Genomic DNA, 21,873 nt, shown 5'->3' on the forward strand with positions numbered 1-21,873 from the left:
CCTGCAGAGCTGGACTGGCGTCAGCTGCTTTCAGATGCTGTATTGATCTGTGGAAGCAGTTCATTTATAACCATTGGGTAGTTGAACTTTCACCCTGTCGTTTCCTCCTGATGTTTCTGGGAATTGCTGGAGAGAGCAAGAGATGTGGGGTTTATTTAAAAGGACCGGGGGGGGGGGGGGGAGTGAGTGACAGCAGGAAAGCTTTGCTGGAGGTTTAACGGACACTTGACTCCGTGCTGCGGGGAACCAGTCAAGGTAGAAGGCGGCGTTGGAGGGATGAAAATGGATGAGATGCTAGTTTAGTTACATGTCTTTGCTCAGTTTCTGGACCTTTAGCTACAGCCATACTGAGTTCATATCAGATGACTGCCTTCATTTATGTAGTTCAGTTAAGCTGGGAACTTAACACTGACAGGCTTTGCACACTGTGTTAAGCCAGGATTTGTTAGAAAAGCCACAATAGTCTGGCTTCACACGGAACACGGAATCCAAAGCCAGCAGGCTACTTTACGGTGCCGCTTGACATCTAAATCTAGCCTTTACATCAAACTTCAAAATCTTTCTTGCAGACTGAATTCTGAAATCAGATAGAGAAATTAGAAGAAAGGATTGCAAGCTGTTTTTCATGTTTCTTGGTTGATACGAAATAGCACTGATTAGTGAATCTAGACAGAAGCCTAAAGGATGGTAACTCCTAGATGAAGAAGGTTACGGAGGACATTCAAAGAAGACCAGGCAGGCATCTCTCTAGAATGACAGAGTCCTACTTTGATGGGCATGGACTTCTTTTTGCCATGGAGGGCAAGATGGAAAACCAGCTCCCTGTCTCCTCCCAGACAGAAGAAATAGAAAGCCCAGGCTTTGCAGAAGAGGTCAGCTTTCTCCTTTGCCTTTGACAGCATCACTAAAGCAGACGGAAAAGGTGGTCCAGCCACTGCGCTGGATTCAATTCCTCATCCTAGAATAAGGGAATATGGTAGAACAGAAGAGCTGAACATATTCTGTTCAGAAACCAGGTGATTTCTTTTAATGAGTAAGTCAGCCTATTGGTTCTACGAGGCTAGTATTCTACTCCTCCCCAAGCTGATGTCCTCCAGATGAATTGGACTGCCGTACCCATAACACAAAACTGACTGGCCTTGCTGGTTGGGGGTTATGGGAGCTGAAGCCCCATGTCTGTGGGAGGACGGATAGAGGAGGGCTGGGCCACATGCCGAGGTCTCAAGCAGAAGAAGCCTTTCCCAACACGGCTGCCCCTGAGAAAGCACTCTTGGTCCAAGAGGGCAGGACTCAGGAGCCTGCCCAGCAGGCGAAGCCTCTGTTGAATTGACAGGTCTGACGAGCTTCCAGATGGGCTTCTGCTCATCAGAGCTGTCATTACCTTGGGCTGGCCCAGGCCAGGAGAAGCTGCTCTCCAGAGGCCAAGAGGGTATCTGCCCCTTCAAAATATTTGTGTCTCAGAGTGAATCGCAGCTCTGATCCTTTAAACACCCACTTGCGGCAAACAACCCACACACAAGGGGCTGTGGGTGGGGAGAGCTGGAATCTGTTACAACACAGAACCGATAAGGCCTGAGTGTCGACAGAAACAGCAGGGAGAGCCAGTCACTTCTGCTCATTATCAGGCGGTGTGGGGAATTTTTCAGGAATGCAAGGGAGAGGAAGGTGGTATGTGTGGATCAACGTTCTCCCATTTTCTGGAGTTTCTCTGCGAAGAGAATGTTTGGAGGACTGACGGCGTAGTCCTCACTCAGAGCAGAAAGTATGTCCCTGATCAAGCGTCCTGTTAAAAGTATTAATCATTTTTCCTCCTGTAGGGCTTTGTACCCATTTCTTATTTTATAAATTTGCATAAGCTGTAAGCAACATTTACGTAGAATCATACTGCATCGTATATAAACAACTTGGGGTTAGATCCTGGCCCCACAGGATTTAACCACCGAATCCTCTAATCCACTTTGCAACCAAGAAGTAACTCCACATCACAAGTGAGTTCATCTACAGCAACATTAATAGAATCATAAACCAGCTATAGGTATATCACACTAAGTCATAGTTTGTTTATTCTCAATTTTGATTTCTAGTTCACCTTTCTTTTAAGGGCTTGAGGCCGAGTACAAATCTTTCCCCATAACAACCTGATTTGACCATGCCTTGTTTAGCTATGGTTTATTGAATAAACCATATTTGTGGGTTCACACATGTTAAGTAATAAATCATAGTTTACAAACTACAATGGCTGAGTTTTCACAAAACCAAACAAGACAGTTACAATGTGGTTTAGTGCAATGTGTGAAGTTAATGCCAGTGTTAGAAGGAATCATTAGGCCCAATTCTTGCTCAAGTGCAGGAATGCAAAGATTCAATATTTCCCCATTTTTTGGCATGCCTCATCTCCTTTCTTACAAAAAAGCTGCTCCTGAGCCTTTGCCTCATATTTTGTAGATAATGCAACTTTTCCTCTACAATTTCAGTTGCAGAAAGATGAAGAGATGTCAGAATACTAGTTATGTTTATGATTACAGCAGAAATTCCCAACGTTTTCCTTTACATGGAAAACTGTATCTTTACTTAAAGTATTTGAAGACCATAATGCAACCCAAGGGTTGAAAACATAGTGCCTGTGGACATCCCACCACACGCATTTCCTCCCATGGCAACTTTAGTAGACAAAACTAAGATGAATTTCTTTTGATTCCAGAAGTCCTGTAAGATTGCCAAATCTCATTAGATTTTAGTTTTCCCAACCCCAGGTTTTGTGAGTCTTTGGGTGAAAATGCCAAAAACTTGTGAGATTTGGAGATTCCCTAAGTTTTTGATAATTTTAAAAAAGTTATTTTATGTTAGCATATGAACCAAGGACCACCCAGAATAGTTTTCCAGACCACAGGTTGAGATGCATTGAGTTAGCTGATCTTGTCTAGATTTGGAAATTAAGCAGGGTCAGGTCTGGATAGTATTTGGATGGGAGAATACCAGGGTTGTAGGCTAGACTGGGAAGTTGGAAAAAAGCAGTAGAGGGCAACGATAAACCATTTCTATATTGATGCCAACTAAAGTGTGTGTAGAGGTAACCAGAACATCACTACTATAGGAGTTGGATTCCCTAAGTTATGGACTATAAATATACTCTTATAAAAATTATGAATATAATGAAATCTGTTAATACCAGGGTATTGGGGTGGGAGTGGGGCAAAATCCAACAAAACATGGGATTTCTGCAGTTTTTCTTCTAAAAGTCTATCAGATTGCCAATATCAAAGAATATGTAAAAGGGGAAGCTCAGAAACGGGCAAATATAAAGAACGTTATGCAGTATCCATAAGTAGCCTGGGTGTTCAGATGTCAATCTATTGAATTGAATCCAAGTCTATGTGCATAAAATGTAGCGGCAACCCCATATGGTACTCTGCAGGAACTCTGAATAAAATGGATGGGATCAGACTGCAGGGCTGCATCCTACATATGCTCACTTGAGAGTAAACTCACATTTCCTCAATGTGACTTCATCGCATTTATTGTTGATTATAGTCTAAACAAAAACATTCCAGTACTGTACTTATTAGTGAATTAGATCAGAAGCTGGTTTGATTTCCTCTAGCTCAATCCAGATAAAGAGCAGAACCGTCTATAGTCAGAAGACTTAGAGCCCTCTTATTTCAAAAGTCTCCCTTAAGAATGATTAAGTCTGCATTAAGACATTATTGTTATTTTCATTGCCGACAAGGGAAATTAAAGCAATCTGTATATGGAAGCCACATGAGAATTTATGACCAACCGACATGGCAACCGAGTATGGGGCTACTCAGAAGTAAAGCCCATAGACTTAGTTAAGTAGAGTTTACTCTCAGATGAGCAAATCTAGCAGCTTTCTCTACATCGTGGTCTTCCAGCTGTGCTCGAGTTGGCTCTGCTTGCATGCTGTGCAGTATGGAAGTTGTAGTTTCACACTGAAGACCATTAAAGTTAGGGATGGGTAGCAGAGACTGCTGTTTAAAAATCATCTGATACTGAAGGACCCCAAGAATTGGAGTTCTTTGTCAAACTGAATGAATAAATAAGAAAGGGGACATCATGGTAGAAAAAAGGCTTACTTTAAAAAAATAATAATAATACAGGAATGAAAGGAATATGGAACTCTGCACATGTTCAAGCCCTGCTCTTCACTTGCACATTCAAAGATCACCCATTCTAACACTACCCGCCCCTCGAGGTCTCGTTCACCGCAAAGATGAGGTTCTCCAGGAAAGTCGGAAGCTCACTTCTTTTGTTCCACTGGAGCATGTCGGGAGTTGTAGTGTGAATGAGGAACAGCGCCCCTCGCTGGTCGTAATTGTTCTTTTCTTTTAAACTACAGCTCCCAGCAGCCGCCACCGCCGCCGCCCAGGAAATATACGCAGAACGTGGTCCGAAGCGGAGATTGCTGGTGAGTGTTCGTAGAAGTCGGCGCCGGGAAAAGTGGGGGAAAGAGTGCCGGGCGGCGCTGGGAAAGAAGGGATGGCAGGCGGGGAGGAGGAGCAGGAGGGCGATCTTTGCTTCTCCCTCTCTCAGCGATTGCTTTACTTTTGTTCGTGGCTGGCAAAGCTCTTTCCCTGTTGGGTGGGCTGGAAAACCTGGGCACGGGAAGAACTTAAGGTGGTTTTCTTTGTGGAGGGGGTGTCTTGGCACAAATCCCCCCTCCCCACGGTTATGAGTGCGGCCTTTCTCTCTTGCCTCCCCCCGAGAATTCCTGAAGGCGACAGCAGCCTCCTGTTCTTTATCTCACGCACCTATTAATTTGGAGTAAACGGCCTTTGAAAATGGAAGTTCTTTGTCCGGGATACAAGTTGGCAGCTTAGTTGGTGGCTGGCCGTCTTCCTTAAATGTGATTAATGGATGCTTCAGACATCCTGAAATACCTGCTGAACTGTTGCTGCTCCTGTTTGATCAACTTTTCGCATTGTGTGTCACTGTTGCACATTTTTGCACTAGCCCAAGCTCTTCCACCAAGGCTGAGTGGGAAAAGGTACCGAGAAACCAGAAGGATGGGGAAATTGTTGATTGAATGTAAAGATCATCCCAGTTTGGCAAGGTGCTGCCAGATGATCTGGAGTAGCAATATAACCAAAGTTATCTGATAAAACTCCCATTATCCATAGCCAGCATCAACGCAAGTGGGGATGATGGAGGGTGCCTGCATTATAGAGTAAATTATGCTGTATTGAACCTAGCTGGACTTTCTTCTGGGTGAACATGCTTCGGGTTGTTCTGTATGGTATAGGGAAGAGAGTTTACTATACTGAGTACAGCAGCTACTCAGAGGAAAGAGAAGTCACAGTAGCCAAACCTCTTGTTCAGCTCAACCAAAATCTAGGAAGGTCCCCTATCTTCTTTGACTCCTGGATATCCTAAGTAATTTATACTACTGCTCTCAGGTGTATAACCTATGGAGAGATGATGCAGAAGGAAAAAGAGGGGGAAATGAAAAAAAGACAATTCAGGCACCAGTTCTTTAACGTGCAGTTTTATACTGCCCTGTTGTGATGGGAACAGGCTGCTTGTGGACCTTGGTAACTCTCTACAAAATAATCCTGTGACGTGACCCTTCCTTGAAATAGCTTGTGCACCTGGACCTTGTTGGTTTTAGAGGATGGGCTCTTAGCTTTCTGAAGCCCCCTCCAAACTGTCAGCTACTGTCTCTCCTACAGCTGTCATTAAGGTTGATGGGGTGCTGGAAGATACTCTGGCCTACTTGGTTCTTAATGGAAAGAAACTTCACTGAGCTCTTTAAAGATTTGTCAAACATAACTATCCAAGAAGGAAAGAACGCTTCTCTTCAGTTTTGCATGTGAGAAGTCAATCCTTGGTGTCTTTATGAAGTTATTCCTAGATCCTACACAGTAAATTTGATTCTCTTCAAAGCTACCCAACAACAAAATCAAAACACTGAAACTTTTAAAATCCCCAACCCATCCTCATAAGATTGCTTTCTATGTAGAAGAAATCAAATCCTTTTTTACTACTTCAAGCCCACAGAATTGGACATGTAGAGGGCCTTTACCCGCCTCTGGTTAAAATGCTCTCTGCCCATCCTTGAATCAGCAGAGAACTATAATGGCATGAAATTTGCTCACCCCAGTGCTGATTCCTAGCCTGCTTCAATTATCTCTTTTCCACTGCCTGATTTCCCTCCAAAATAATAGCTGACAAATGGCTTCCTACACCTTGAGTTTGTCAAATTGTCCTTAGCAGTAGGATGACAAGGCTGTCTCACCTATGGGTTGGAGACGAGAAAGGCGGTGTCATAAGGATGCAGCAAGAAAATGTGGCCTGGGCACATTTGTATCATTGTTAAATGAAGACCTAGACCCTCATTTTAAGCCAGAAAGTGCCCTGTTTTGTGCTGTCAATATTTTGTTGGTTCTTGTGGGCTGCAGGAACCACATGGGCTGGGATAGCCCAACGGCTAGAAAGGAGCTGCATAGTGGGTGGCTCAGCACATTGCAGAGATCCAGCCACTGACTTCACCTGTTGTATGAACCAGGTTGTTGCAGTAAACCACCATGTTTTGTGTTTGGGCATGGCATTATAGCTTCACGTTTAGGATTAAATGTGTTAGATGGACTGAGCATGTTAGTCTAGAGTACTGTTTCTTTTTGCTCTTAGGACCCCTTCCCACTGTTAAAAATTATAGAGGACCCCAAAAGAGCTTTTGTTCATATGGGTTATATTTATTGATATTTACTGTATTAAACATTAAAATTGATGCATTTGTAGAATATTTATTGAATCATGTAAAAATAACTATTAAATCCATTAGGTATTAACATCAATAACATTTTTCATGAAAAAACCCTATATTTTTAAACAAAAATAATGAGAAAAGTGACATTGTTTTAAATTTTTGCAAATACCTTCAATATCTGGCAAATAATTCTGATTTTGCAGACCCCTGAGAGGGTCTTGGGGGACCCCCAGAGGTCCTTGGACCACACTTTAAGAAACACTGGCCTAGAAGGTTTCCAATTCTGACACTTTTTCCTATTCTGTTCACCTCTAAAGATTGTTTTGCACTCTGAAGGTATCTCAGTATCCTGGAATATCAGAAAGCGATCAAACGTGCACACACAGTGGGAAAGGGCACAGATACGTTGAAACGGTGTACATGTGCATGCAAATGAGAATTGTAAACTAACTGCGCAATAGGACTGGGCAAAGTATTTGGCTTCCCAAACTATGTTAGCATGAGTGAAGCATCTCCTGAAGTCTTGTGCAGCCATGCCATTTCAAAGGCTGTCTCCTGGGATTGTCTCTATATGTAGCTGCTTCTCTTTGAGGGTGACCCCAGTAGAAGTGTTGCCAGAAACGCAAAGTTCAAGAGGAATTATTTGTATTCTTTTAGTTTAGTTTCCAATGTCCCCAAATCACATTTGGAGGAATTTGGGGTTTTGAAATACTAGAACCACAAAATCCAACCATAAGACACAGATGCAAAAAAATAAAATAAAATAAAAAATAGTGCCTTCGCCAATAAGGTGTTCTCCAGATGTGTGGACTCTTCACCTTCTATAATCTGCAGCCACGTGTGGAGACATACCAAATGGGATGGAGCCAACTATTCATAGCTCCCACAAGTAGTATACAGTATTGGGCTGATCTTCATATAGGAAAAGAAGTTGCCATGTTAATTAGCATGCTGTGCTTCATTTGGAGAGAAAGCCATTTCTTATTGTTGCCATTATTAAAGTACTGCAAGTCCGCAATCCTTTTTGGATTGCTGCAAATCTTATTATCCTACAATAAATCAACAGGCAGGCACCCTTTGCGTTAACTGACAGAAACTCACAGACAATGCTTATCCTGCATGCTGTTACATCCAGTGAGAGTTTTTTTATTTATAAAATGTATACCGCTTTTCGTTTATTAAAAACAATCCCAAAGCAAGAGAAACAATGAATTAAAACAAGTTTCAATGACATAATTTTGCAGTAAAATTGCTGTCTTGCAATACATTCCCTCCCCAATTCCCACATCTTAAAAAACAAAACAGCTAAAACTCCATAGCACAAAACTGTGTAACAAGAACATCCATAGCAAATAGATGGCACGGTAGCCCAAATTTAGGGCTGGGCAGACTGTCCCTGAAAGCTTCTGTGGAGCAGCACCAATTAGAACTGAACAGGAAGTTAATTCCAAATCAGGGCCTTGTATTAATTGTGTTAGGGGTGCCCTCCTCATAGCAAACCTCTGACACGTTGGGCTCTCTCAAGAGAGCACCTCTTGTGGGACTTAATTCTCCAGTGAGTATGAAGAAGAGAAAGATGCTCTGTCAGGTTTACGTTCCCTTCCTGTAATATTTAATAGCGTTTGGAGGGTATTTGTTTTCAGTTCTCTGTTACAAAATGGCCCAAAGGTTTTCTTCCCAGTTCTGCCTTCCAGAGACGGAGGGTGTACGTTTTCCTCAGAGTACTTTTTCTTTGGAAGGACAAATAAAGTTGTACCCTAGAAACTCACAGCTAGGACAGTTCTGCCCGCCTGCCGAGGAACTGCAGCTCTGTAAATTACCCTTTGTAGGATTCCCTTGGCTCCCTCACTTCTTTCTCCCAAATCACTTGTTAAGCACTCATACACCCCGGGATGCCACTGATGGCCAAATGGGAAGTTGTTAATTTGTGCTTTGGGAGCATGGAGTTCTCAGGCTGTTAATGTCCAGAGCTTCGTAGATTTACACGCTATGCAATTGGCAAGGCAATGAAATCTCCCAGCAGCCAGAGCATTTTATGAGACGAAGTTCCTTCTGAGGGTTTGAAAGAGGCCAAGAGACGGAGGGCCCGTTTTTGTTTGGCAGGAAAAAGTGGATTTAGTGATTCTGACTTCTCGCTGCTCTCTCTCCCTCCCCACTTTGAATTATAGAAATATTTGTGATTGTGCACACTGGAAATGCATAGACTGCAGCAGGACATTCTGAATTAGCTGCAAGTATCTTGTCCCCTTGATTGTTGTGAACTCTGAATAATACATACACAACGTTTCAATCCGTGGCACAGTGGATTTGCACTTTTATTTCTGGGGCCAATTCAGCATGCTGGTTGTAACATAAAAATAAAAAATGGTGTGGAGTCAGGATATTCAAAATATTGATTCTTCTGATATGTACCTACCTATAGCGGCAAGCCTGGGAGGTTTCAAATGTCTGCTCCCAAAAGCCCTTTGAATGTTCACACCCTGGCCCACCTTACTGCCATGGTGGAGCAGTTTGGTAGGGATCCCACAGCCTAGCTGCTTTACTAGCAAATAGAAAAAAAACATGAAAAATAAATTCTCTAGCTTGGCAGCACATGACTAGGGAGGTAATCAGCCCACCTCTTGTGAGAATCAGATCATTATCTCAGGACAGAATTAAAACCAAACATTAAGAGGAATAAGAATGTAAAAAAATCTAAATAGTCACATTGGCGTACGAAATAAAAAAAACAGCGCTGCTAAAGTTGCAAACAGTCTTAAAAGGAGTCTGTCATAGAATGCTACGGAAGAGAAGGCAGGCAGATCACAGGACGGGATGGACCTGCACTTAAAACCAGGGGCTGTGCTGGATCAAACATATAAGAACTAACCTTGCATAGCGGAAATAAACATATAGTCTTTGAATGCCTGAGCCAACAGCGGTGAGAGCAAATGTAGGGAAGGTGCTTCCTGCCGCTTCACTACACTGCCTCTGTAGTTTATAATTTTCTTTTGGATCCTGTCGCGTCTCAAGACCAAGAGGGACTGGGCAGGGAGGATCTTTTTGGTGGTAGCCCCTGCCTGGGTTTTCTTCCTTAAGGAGGACAGCGCTTCTTCTGTAAGGACGGCCCTTTGGCCTAGCTTTCGGTGAGCTGTGAACCCCTTTCTGTGCCTTGTGAAATACTTTGCACAATCAGATTTTCTCAGTAGCTTCGATTCTTGCTTTGTCAGGCTGATTGTGCTGCGCCAAGGGGTTTTTGCCGAAGTCTCTTCTGAGAGGGGCTAAAGGCATTCATGGCTTTAAGGCTCAATATGATTTTAGATCAGATGAGTTACATTCGCGTCAGTGCCCGGATTCCTGAGTTGCTTTTCCGAGATCCGAGTCCCAAACTTTTAACCTGCCAAAGGAGATCTTTCTGGATCCACGTTTGGGATTATTTTGGAGGGCAAGACTGAGGCGTGATGTCTCCATGCTCCATTTAGAGCACCCTCTGAGTAATCAGCCGCCGATGCACCCTTGCTGAATAAATATTCTCCCTGCTGAAGTGCGGCTCTTGAATTTTATTTTATCTTTTTTCAGGACAGCAAGGGAGCACATGTTGGGAGGTGGCTGTTTGTCTTTAATCACAGCACCAAGCCTTTATAGGTTATTTACAGTACTGTTTTGTATCTTGAGTGAATGTTTTACTAATTATGGTAATAAAAAAGGCAATAAAAGGCACATTCCCGGTGGAGGAATATATTTGGAGGCCTTCCCTGGTTCACTTGTAAGCAGAGCTGTGATAGAAATTGCTCACCCGCTCAGCGGTGGAAGAAATCAGGCGGTTACCAGCGAGCTGCCATGGATCAAGGTGCGATGTGAGGGAGGTGGTGTTATGACGGACTGGAAGGAAGAGAAGGGGGCAGATTTTGGCCCCTCTCCCCAAATGCTGTGCTTAAGGGGCATTGGATTAGGACCACGGCCAAACCGGGGGGGAGGGGCAGGATTAGGAGGGTGTTTGGCCTGGTCCTCGTGCACAAAGCAGGACCCAAATTTAAGCGCTGGCTTTTTTTTTTTAATTTAAATTTTTCTTTTTCATTTTTCACTTTATAAGTAGTGTCACTGTGTCTTACACAGCTTTGCAAATATTGCCATTTATTTTATTTTTAGGACAGCTAAGGCCCTCAAAAGCTTGGCAAGTGGCCTAGGTCTTGCTCAGTCTCTGAGAGGTCTTAGTGAGGATGTTAGCCCAATGAAGATGGTCAACCTTTTTCCCTCGGGTAATTGCTGCCTGCATGGCGGACAGAAATTCAACAGGTGAAGGCTTTCTGGCTATGGGGAGACAATATTTGAAGGAACCACCTCCTCTTGAATTTTCGGATGTTATGTGGGTGTTAAACTTCTGGAATTCTTCCAGGAAAAAAATATTCAGTTTTGTATCTGGTTACCTGACTGGCTTGGAAAAAAAAAATCATTTTCATCACAGCAAAATCATCAGTGCAGGTGTTGTTTACCAATTCCTGAGCAGCCTGCATTGCTTCTGTGAAGCAAGGGGGAATTTAGATTTTCCAGTTAGGGCAAAGAGAATCTGGAATGTTCCATCATAGAGTAAAATGCCTGAACCAGAATAGTTTCCAGAAATTACATTATGGTATTTCTTTCTTTCATTTCAGCAAGCCGTGCTTCTTAAGGCTCTAAGGAAAGCTGCATTATCACTAGAGGCCGTAGAAAGGCAATGCTAGAATGGGGTATTAGAAATGCTCTGTGACGTTTCAGCAAGAGAATCAGCCTGGTAAGAAAAAAAAAAGTTCACTTATAAAAGTTATATCACAAACCTGTCATGCCTTTTCCATTTTCCATAAGAGCGTACAAATATTTTTCAAGCCAAGGTTTGTACCAGTCCGTACTCACCAAAACAGCTATGACTGGGTCTAAAGCATGTAGCCAGATTGTCCTCACGGTTAATCTGTGTGGTTTTCCTGCCCTAGGGTCCTGCTCCTTCAGAGGAGGTTTGATCAGGCTCAGGGTCCAAACGCAATAATTGCATCTAAATTGTGCCGAGAAAAAGGAGTTGACGTTTTCTGAAGGTGGTGTGCAGTCTTGGTTTTTCCACACTCTTTTAGTGTAAAGAATGTTTACATGTTTACTTTGGAGAAAAAGGAACACAACCAGAAAATGAATTAAGCTGGGATTCAACTAGTGTTGACAATAGACATGTATGAAATAGCCCATGTTGAAGGCATGGATGTTGGAGAACATCAGAAATAAAGAGCAGAACTTTGAATGAGGTGTGGCTTAGGTTTAGTGAGAAAGTAGGTTTACTCATGGTCTTTTTCCTTTCTTCATATCAGATTTACGTTATCTGGAATCCTTCGTTGTCTACAACTGCATGCATGCATACGCAGATAGATATTTACGTATGCATGTAGATCTTGGGAACTGATGCTGCTTTTCTCAACTGCCAGGTGGAGCAGCTCCAATGAACTCCTGTGAGGCTCCCATAAACTTTCTGGAAGAGGGTAGTCTGGCTGAACAGTTTCTTCACATTGAGCGAGAGCAGGTAGTCCGCCTGAATTCACTCAGCTTCCTTGAGCCTGTCCAGTATGTTTATAATCCTTTGGATTACGCGTGGGAGCTCCACCAGGACTATGTGCGTAAATATTGTTGCTCTCGGAAGGAGGTGCTCTTTCTTGGGATGAACCCGGGGCCTTTTGGCATGGCCCAGACTGGGGTAAGCAGACAATAAAGGTTGGGGACGGAGGGTAAGGGTCACGAGAAGAGAACTGAATCTGCAGCAAAGTGCAGGCTAGGACTGTACACGTATTCCGAATGCCTGGGCATACGCCTTCAGATCATACAGTGCTCATGTTCATCTAGTTCTACCTTAGTACGCAGCCACCAAGGCTCTCCTTAAAAACCTCCTTAGGAAGAAATGTCCACTGCCTTCCAAGGAGTCTCTTCCATGGTCAGATTGCTTGCATGATAATATTTAGTCCCTTGCAGTTTTAATCAGTTGATTTGACTTTTGCCTTCTGGGGCTACAGGAAATAAATTTGCTCCACTGTCTACAGGATAGCAATTTCAATACCTGAAGATCGCAATGGAAGCCTGTTAAGTTACCTTCTCTAAGATACTAAAGGCAGCCAACTCTTTCAACTTTTCCTTAAGATCTTTCACCCATCTTTGTTTTCTCAATGTGTAATGTAAAGGTACAGGTAATTCATGTGAATGGGCAGAAGGAAGGACCAACAAAGAGGAAGTAGAGGTGAAAAACCTGGTGGGACCCTCCTTTAATCTCGTTCTCCCTAGAAGTTGGGACTGATATTAGTTGTAGTCCAACACTTGGGATCTACCAGTTCTGTTTGAGAACTAGTCATGTAACCTCAGGTGAGAAAGAATTTTATGCGTGTGAGTTAGCACTGTGTCCCCCCTCTGTGTCTAGCACAGAAGTACAATAGGCTAGTAGCTTCTGTAGTCCTTTTTGCATGGCTGTACTAACAGGAGCAAGTGGATGAATGTGACTAGGTGTGCGAATGTCAAGTGTGGCTCTACTTCTTCTCTACTCACAGTAGTCTCAGTCCTGCTTTGTTCATTCTAAAAGGAAATACTCCAAGTAGGTATATATAGTAAGTATATATAAAAAGTATAGTCACTCTCTCACTTGTTTCTCCAGTGGCCTCCAGTGCCTGTCAGATTGCTGAATCTCAAAAAGTAATCTTCTTGTCGTGAGATTATTGGGGATAGTAGTAAAATAGCTCATAGGTAAGACCTTTTGCTATATTTTTTTTTCTGCAGAAGGTCTATACCTGTCTGTATTTCTGGGTTAGTGAGTTTTTCTTGTCTCCTCAATTTCCTACATGTGGCATTTATCTTGTGTGTGGCATCTGTATTCATTGTCTCCTCCCGCTGTAGCCAAGTTAACACCCAGACAGATAATTCAGTTTCTGCTTTGATGCTATGCTGGGAAAGGAAATGGGTAGGGAATTGATAGCATGGCAGAGTGCTTGCTGAGATATTGTGATTTAAACATATGTGGGTGTATATGTGTAAATTGATTGATTTTTCTCGGAATGTCAGAAGCACTTAGCCCAAAAAAGTGGCTTCCAATCTTCCGTACAACAATTATAAGTACAATTATAAATTTACCTCTTACTGTATGGTTACAACATGGCTTTCTTCTTTCTGTAATCTATCCTGTCTAATCATCAAAACCATAAATCATAAGTTCACTTTTTTCTGTTTTACACAAAAAGTCCATAAGGGGTTTCCAGTCAGCAGTAAACGTAGATACTGTCTTTTCTTTGATCAAAGGAGTTGGTTTAGCCATCTTAGCAAGTTCCATCTTCTTCACCAACCATTCCTCCATTGTGCGTAATGCCAAATCTTTCCATCTTTGTGCATACAATAATCTCGCTGCAGTTATCATGTACAAAAACAACATTCTATGGCTTTTTTTTAACAGTTTGTCCTTCAATCCCAAAAGAAAAACCTCTGGTGTCAATTGTATATTAATGTTTAAAATCCTCTGAATCAGTGTGTGTATTTGAATCCAAAATGTCTAGGTTTTTTACGTGTCCACCAAACATAACAAAATGTCCCTTCTTATTCACATTTCCAACATAAAATTGAAGTACCTTTATATATTCTAGACAATTTCTCTGGTGACATACACCAATGGTACCTCATTTTATAAAAATTCTCTTTAAGATTATAACATTTCAATCCTTTCAACCACATATTTTCCCATTGTGTTCCATCTGTATATTACAACCAAAACTTTTAGCCCACTTTATCATACATTCTTCCACTTGTTCTTCTGTTTCAAATTTCAATAAAAGTTTATCCATTTTAGCAATTACATGTTCATCAGTTGTACACAATTCTATTTCAAACTCTGTCTTACAGTGTTCAAAACCATAAATTCTTTTGCTACTTTAAATCTAATAACTGTAAATAAGAAAACCATTGGCAACTATATCCCTCTGCCACCAGTTATTCTCTTGATTTTATTTTATATTCCCCTTGACAGAATTCTAGCATCTCATGATAAGTTAGCTATTTGCATTTGCCTATTATTTCTTGTCTATAAAATGCTTCTTGTGCTGAGAGCCACAAAAGTGTTTTCAAGTACAACCTGGGTTTGTATCTATTCCATATTCTCAATATGGCATGTCTAACATAATGATTTTTAAAATCCACATTAACCTTGACTTTGTCATACCACAAATATCCATGCCACTCAAATCTCAGGTCGTGTCCTTCTAACTCCAAAAGACTTCTATTTCTCAGCAGCACCCACTCTTTCATCCAAACCAAACAGCAAGCTGCAAAATACAATTTCAAATCAGGTAGACCCAATCCTCCTCTTACCTTTGTATCTTGTAACACCTTATATTTAACTCATGTTTTTTCCCCTGACACACAAATTTAGATATGTCCTTCTGCCACTGTTTAAATGGTGCATCAGTTGTCAAAACAGGTACTGTATTGTCTGAAACAAAAACATCATTCTAGGCAAGACATTCATTTTTACCACAGAAATTCTCCCCAGCAATGACAATTGTAGTTTCTCCCATCTTAACATGTCTTTTTAAAACTTCATTCCATGTCTTAACATAGTTATTTTGAAATAATATACAGTTCATATTTGTCATAGTGATAGCCAGATATTTTACTTTCTTCTCAATCTTAAAACCTACTTTATTCATCAATTCTGTTTGATCTTCTGTTTTCATATTTTTGTTAACATCTTCATCTTCTATTTATTAATCTTGAAATCTGGTAGTGCACCACATTCTTTTAATTTTCCCATTAATGTTTCAACTCCCTTTAAAGGATCTTCCAAAAGCAGTACCAAGTCATCTGCAAAAGCCCTTAACTTATATGTTTCTTTTTTAAATCTTTACTCCCACAATTCTCTCATCTTGTCTTATATCTCTGTTCGGTATTTCAAGAACCAAAACAAACAAGAGAGGAGACAGTAGGCATCCCTGTCTTGTTCCTTTTTGTATCTCACAAGGCTTTATTAGATCTCCATTAACAATTATTTGTGCTTTCTGTGAAGTGTAAATTGATCTTGCCCATTTTATAAAATTATCTCCAAAGTTCATATCTTCCAAAACTTAAACAGGAAGGCCCAGTTCAGATTGTCAAAGGCCTTCTCTGCATCTAAGATTATCAATGCGGCTTTGTTTTTCATTATGTTGCTCCAAATATTCCAAAATGTCCAACGCATTTCTAACATTGTCCTTTAACTGTCTTTTAGGTAAAAACCCACATTGAACCTCATGAATAAATTGTTGCAAAATTATTTTCAGTTTATCAGCCAGAATTGTTGTAAACAACTTTAGTAATTATTCAAAAATGATACCTGCCTATAGTTTCTTGTTAAAGTCAAATCTTGTCCCTTCTTTAGGTGTTAGTGCTACATTAGTTAGTGCCTCCTTCCAACTCTCTGGGATCTTTCCTCCCTGTAAGAAAGAGTTCATTGTGTTTTATAAAGGTTGTAAAAGTTCATCCTCAAAACGTTTATAATAAGAACCTGATAATCGATCTGGTCCAGGCACTGTTCCTGGTTTAATCTTTTTTATAGCTTCAGAAACTTCCCTTATTGTTATAGGTCCATTCATGATCTGGCTCTGTTCCTCTGGAATCCTCGCTAAATTTTGTTTAGATTTTCTCCAGAGAGATGTCACTTCCTTTATACAAGTTGGAATAATATTGATGAAATGCTTTTTCTATAACTTGTTAGCTATTAATATAGTATCTCCCTCTTGTAATTTCAATATCATTTTCTTTTCCTTTTCATAATTTATATGCCAACCACTTCCCTGGTTTGTTTGCAAACTCAATATTTGTTTGCTTTATGTAGTTCATTTTATCTCCATTTGTCTTACTGTTAACATTTCTATTACTGTTAACTTCTTTGTATCTTTTTTCTTTCATTTCTATTTTTCTTTTTCTTTTTTCTTTTCTTTCACTTTTAGCTTTCTCTTTGATTTCTTTTTCTTTTCTTTTTCTTACTTTTTCTTAGTTTGTATTAATTTTTATCTCCCTTTTAAATTTTTAATAATATATAATATAAATATTTTTATATTAAGTAATTAATATAATATCAATAATTAATATTATTAATTATTTTATATATATTATTAATAATATATATAAAAGAAGCACTTAGCCCCACAGTGTATCTGTAGATACAATGCAGCTAAAAAACAGTGGGAATTTTATTTTATTTAAACCATGATAATACAGGAATTTAGTTGAAGCTTGCAATAAAGCAACAGCTCTTCTTCGATACTATTTGTTTTCATCACAAACCCACCTTTTCAGAATTCATGAAGCTTGCATCCAGTGTTGTGTAGGAGTTGTTTCCAATTCTGTTTTTAGGTTATTCCTAAATAACCTGATTCCAAATAGTTGTCTTTTTTTCATCTTTTGTAAAAACTGGGCAGACCTTGGCTTTGCTATTTTCTTTTCCATAACCCCCTCATTTCCAAAAGTAATCAGATACATACCCTTTCTAGAAATGGTAAAGACATCATTTTCTAGCCAAACCTTTTCTCATACAGATTCCCCGGATCAAGTAACATCTGAATTTCAAATCAATTCAAATTCTTTATTACAGGTCAATGACCCAGACTAAATAAAACTTATTAAATAAAACCTACAAATTAGAGCTACAAGGTAGAGCAGGCAGAGTAAAATAAAGTATACAGGGTAAAAGATCTACAATCATGCTTGCACTATTTTGCTGTCAGCAATATACATGTTTTACAAGCTGCGAAAACAAACTCTGCAATGGCAAGAGTTACCTTGGGGTCCTTATCTGCTAGTGAGAATTGCGTATGAAATTCTTCAGTCTGTTCCAGAAATGGAATTAGAAGAGGTGCTAGGAGCTTTTTCTGTATGTCGATAGAAATTACAGTATAATAGAATATGGGTTTGTGTTGCAATATTTCTGCACGTGAAATTTAACATCTGAATTTGAATGTGTGATTCTAATTCCCCTGAAATGCTTTGAACTTGTGTTAGCTCTTCTGTTATCAGAACTTTGATGGTAGTGTTTTGCTTATTGTATATTCCTTAAGTGCCCATGGTTCAACACCCCGAGATCCAGCATATTGGCATTCAGTTTACATGCACGCGCGCGCGCACACACACACACACACACATCCACGTAGATGAGCATATTTTGTATCATTAGGGACTGACCAATTCATCAATTTACATTTCTCTCAGCTACAGATTTATTTTCCAAACATCCATTTGTCTTGTTGTAATTCTCCATCAGTTTGTAATCTTGTCTTTAAAAAGTCCTCTCCAAATTCCTTACGTGGTTTTAGGATTATTTACTGATGCGTTTATTTGCAGATGAATTGTGCAATGTTTTCTCCTCATGGAATAATATTGGTCCGTCCTTTTCAATATTATCTGCATTTTTGTGCAAGCTTTCCACAGTGTCTACTTTTTTATTGATAGGGAAATACAATTCAGAGAAGTGCCGATATTGCTAGATAACTGCACAGAGTTTGCCTAGTTAAGAAAGTCTAAGTTAGGTGAGTTCAAATTTGTTTCCCATATCTAGATCCATTTACTTCTGGGATTCCTAACTTGACAGTCCTTCACACCAGTGTGTCCAACAGAATTCTTGCCCCTCAACTGTTTGTTTGTTTATCATATTTATATAGCTGCCCATCGCACACAAGGTGACTCTGGGCGGTGTACAACAATTTAAAAAAATAAATACCTAAAAACAACTACATGTAAAAAACAGTAAAAACACACAAAACAGGAGGGGACAAAATTAATAAGGGAGCCATCGTAAAATCTCCCCTGTCCCCTGGGAACCCCAGGCCTGATCACATAGCCAGGTCTTGAGGGACTTGCGGAATGTTAAGAGGGATGGAGCTAATCTCACTTCTGGGAGAAGATTCCACAAGGCGGACGCCATGGCAGAGAAGGCCCGCCTCCTGGCACCCACCAAATGTAATTCTCTAGCAGACAGGATCTGCAGCATGCCTTCTCTGCCAGAGTTGATGGGATGGGCAGATGTAATCGGGGAGAGGCAGTGCCTCAGGTAACCCGGCCCCATGCCATGAAGGGCTTTAAGGATCAAAACCAGCACCTTGAATTGGACCCAGAAACAAACTGGCAACTAGTGCAGCTCGCGAAGCAACCCTAGTGTACAACCCTAGGGGCACACATAACAGCCTGCGCCACTGCATTTTGCACCAGTTGAAGCTTCCGGATACTCTTCAAGGGCAGCCCTATGTAGAGTGTATTACAGAAATCCAAATGGGAGGTGACCAGGGCATGAGTGACAGTGATTAGGTCCCTCTGATCTAGGAATGGGCGCAACTGGCACACAACACGAAGCTGTGCAAAGGCCCTCCTAGTCATGACTGCCACCTGCTCTTCAAGCAGGAGTCATGAGTCCAGGAGGACCCCCAAATTGCGCACAGTGTCTGTCTGGGGCAGTGCAACCCCATTCAGTACCAAAGATGGCATAACTCTAGCACCAGAAGGCCCCAGAACCCACAGCCACTCAGTCTTGCCAGGGTTCAGTTGAAGCCTGTTGTTCCCCATCCAGACCCTCACAGCCTCCAGGCACCGGGATAAGACATTCACAGCATCGCTTAGTTCACCAGGGGCAGAGATGTATAATTGGCATACTGATGATACCTCACCTCATGGCGATGGATGAGCTCACCCAGCGGCCTCATGTAGATGTTAAATAGGAGGAGGGAGAGCACCGAACCCTGTGGCACCCCACATAACAGGGGCCCAGGGCGGGATCTCTCCTCCCCAACCACCACCGACTGGAATCCTCCCTGGAGGAAGGTGAACTAGCACAACACAGTGCCGCCCACCCCCAATCCTCTGAGCCGATTCAGAAGGATACCATGGTCGATAGTAACAAAAGCCGCTGAGAGGTCAAGTAGGGCAAGGATGGATGCACAAAAGTAGTTCAAAGGCTACTTTCATTTTAGATAAAAAAATTTAAAAACCTAGCATGCTGTAAGCATCCAGAACAATTTCTATTTCTAAGAATGGCCTTGGATTTCACATAGGCTACAGCTCAGCCCTGGCTGTTTTAAAAGCAAATCACCTAAGCTCCCCAAAAAGACTAGGGGTAAGCTAGGGGTTGAGAGAGAAAGTCTGGGGAGAAGATAGGTTGGAGAGAGAGTAGCAGTGAGCAACCCCACCCATTTGCCTTTGGGCAAATCAGATGCCATAGCAGCCATTTTATGAATGAAGAAGTCCTCATGGGAGCCATTTTCTTTGATTGTCTTAAAACATGAAATGAGTTCACCTGTCCCCCAAAGGTTGGGACCCTGATCTAGTTGAATACGGCACGCTGACTGGCCACTGCTTCCAGGGGTGCAGACAGGGAAGATTCCCAGCCTTACTTGTAGCTGCCAATGATAAAACCTTAAGGTCTTCCTTAGAATTCCCACATTGCTTAGGGGAAGTCATGACAGCTAAATTGGTATGAATCCAATATAAATGCTGGAGCGTAGATATTCCTTGGCTAGCATCCTAGTACATGTCATCTTTAATTATATGTGGGAAAGGTTACAGAGATGAAGAGTCTCGTATTACAGGAACCTCTGGAGGCTCAGTGTATTGTAGGCATAGAAACATCCTATGTCTCCTCTCCATATGCCCCTATTTTGGTTTTAATGATCATTTAGAAAAGTATACAGCCCACTTTCAACAACATTCTCAATGCAGTCTGCAAACCTAAAATATAAGGACAGAAATAGTGTTGCAAAACAGTCAGTCAAACCTCACAATAACAGGAAATTTAAGCCAAAGGGAACAAGATTGTAAAGGCCTAGGAGAACTTTGGTTAATGCTGAAAGGTTAACGGTAGACATTAAATGGGGCTTCCTGGAAGAGGACTTTGAAAGGTGGGGCAAAAATGGCTCTTATTCCAGTCCCCACCAGCCTCCCTGTGGATGATGGGGGCCCTGAGAGAAGAGCTTCAGTGAAACCATTATCCCTGGATCAAAGTTGGAGGGAGCAGCAACATTAATGTACAACCACATCAATAACACATTAAGCCTATTGTCTCCATGCTAATTGAGACCTGGGAGCTTCTCCTGAGACATAATAAGTCTTTGAGTTTGGGGTTCAAAGAGGTGCATTTGAAACCATTTGCTAATGCTTTGGAGTGGAATGGAAAGGGCGTCTCTCAACTTTGCCTGGGATTCCTGTCTTTTTATTATAACTGCTCTTCTGAACCCTTTTTTTTTTTTTAAATAATGAATATCGTCCAAAGCTTATTGCATCAAAGGGAAAGACTTTGCTATAGAACTGAGATCCTAGGTAGGTATATCAGTCCTGTGCAACATAGTACATGTCGTCTGCAAGCTTGGATGAATAGAGTTTCCAAAAAAAGCTTCAGTTTGGTTTAGCAAGCTCCACTCTGGAGCCTTAATTAGCTCTGTGGAATCTGAGCTGCTCAGCGAAAGCAGAGCTGTTTGCCAGACCTCAGCTATTTCATCAATTCCAACAAACCTATATAGATGGTGTTTTTCAAATTGCTCAAGAGTGATACAGAAGAGTCCTCTAGACATTGTTCACTTTTCATTCTGTCCCGAGGCATCCTTATAGACCCAAACTGAAATGTAAATGCAAGTACAATATGCCAAAGTTCACAGGATGTAGAGGACTTTTGACACAGATATGGAGATGCTGACTAAAGTAGCCTTACCAAGCTGGTGAACTCCAAATGTGTTAGGACAGCAAGTCTTGAAATACCCAGGGAGCATAAACAAATGACTTTGAGATGTTTTAATGGGAAGCAGTACTGTATCTAAAAGTTTTGAATAAACAAAAATAGAAAACTGATGGGAGATGGTAGTCCAACCCATTTGGCATGCCCCAGCTTGGTTAAAGCTGAGCTGAAATATTTATTAAGCTAAACTGCATTCAGTGAGCTCACAACTGTTTTTGAAGCTGGGATAGATAAAGTGCACTTCTTAGTAGTCCTCTGCCTTGGAGCTCCAGACTCCTAGTCTTCTCTCCCTACTTTTTTGTTTATTTATATCCTATTTTCTTTCCCTAGTGAAGCTCAAAGCAACCCACAGGGAGTTCCTAAGCATCCTATATCGTCTCATCCGCACTGGCCAGTCCTTAGACCCGTTTAATTTCAATGTGGTTGCTGCATCACATTCCTT

The 21,873-nt window shown here is 41.2% G+C and overlaps 1 protein-coding gene across 7 annotated transcripts in view; it reads left to right on the forward strand.

Annotated features, from left to right (window-relative positions):
* The first annotated feature begins 4,338 nt into the window (after positions 1–4,338).
* The window catches only part of SMUG1 (single-strand-selective monofunctional uracil-DNA glycosylase 1), a 189,072-nt gene continuing 171,537 nt past the window's right edge, over positions 4,339–21,873 (forward strand). For 3 of the 7 annotated variants that reach the window (XR_015795677.1, XR_015795678.1, XM_025163846.2), the window contains exons 1-3: positions 4,339–4,426; positions 11,356–11,474; positions 12,034–12,413. Coding sequence is in view for 5 of the 7 variants with exons in the window: in XM_025163846.2 (XP_025019614.2) it covers positions 12,162–12,413 (252 nt within the window). In the remaining 2 variants the exon portion in view is untranslated. Of the gene's footprint in view, positions 4,427–10,449; positions 10,554–10,852; positions 11,000–11,355; positions 11,475–12,033; positions 12,414–21,873 lie in introns of those variants that run through there. The other 4 variants (XM_025163845.2, XM_088138012.1, XM_025163847.2 and 1 more) reach the window with 4 other exon arrangements.

The sequence above is a fragment of the Python bivittatus genome, unplaced genomic scaffold, assembly GCF_059951505.1.
Source record: "Python bivittatus isolate LINGU-HERP-01145 unplaced genomic scaffold, Pbiv_v1 ctg000220_np1212, whole genome shotgun sequence".
Classification (NCBI taxonomy): Eukaryota; Metazoa; Chordata; class Lepidosauria; order Squamata; family Pythonidae; genus Python; species Python bivittatus.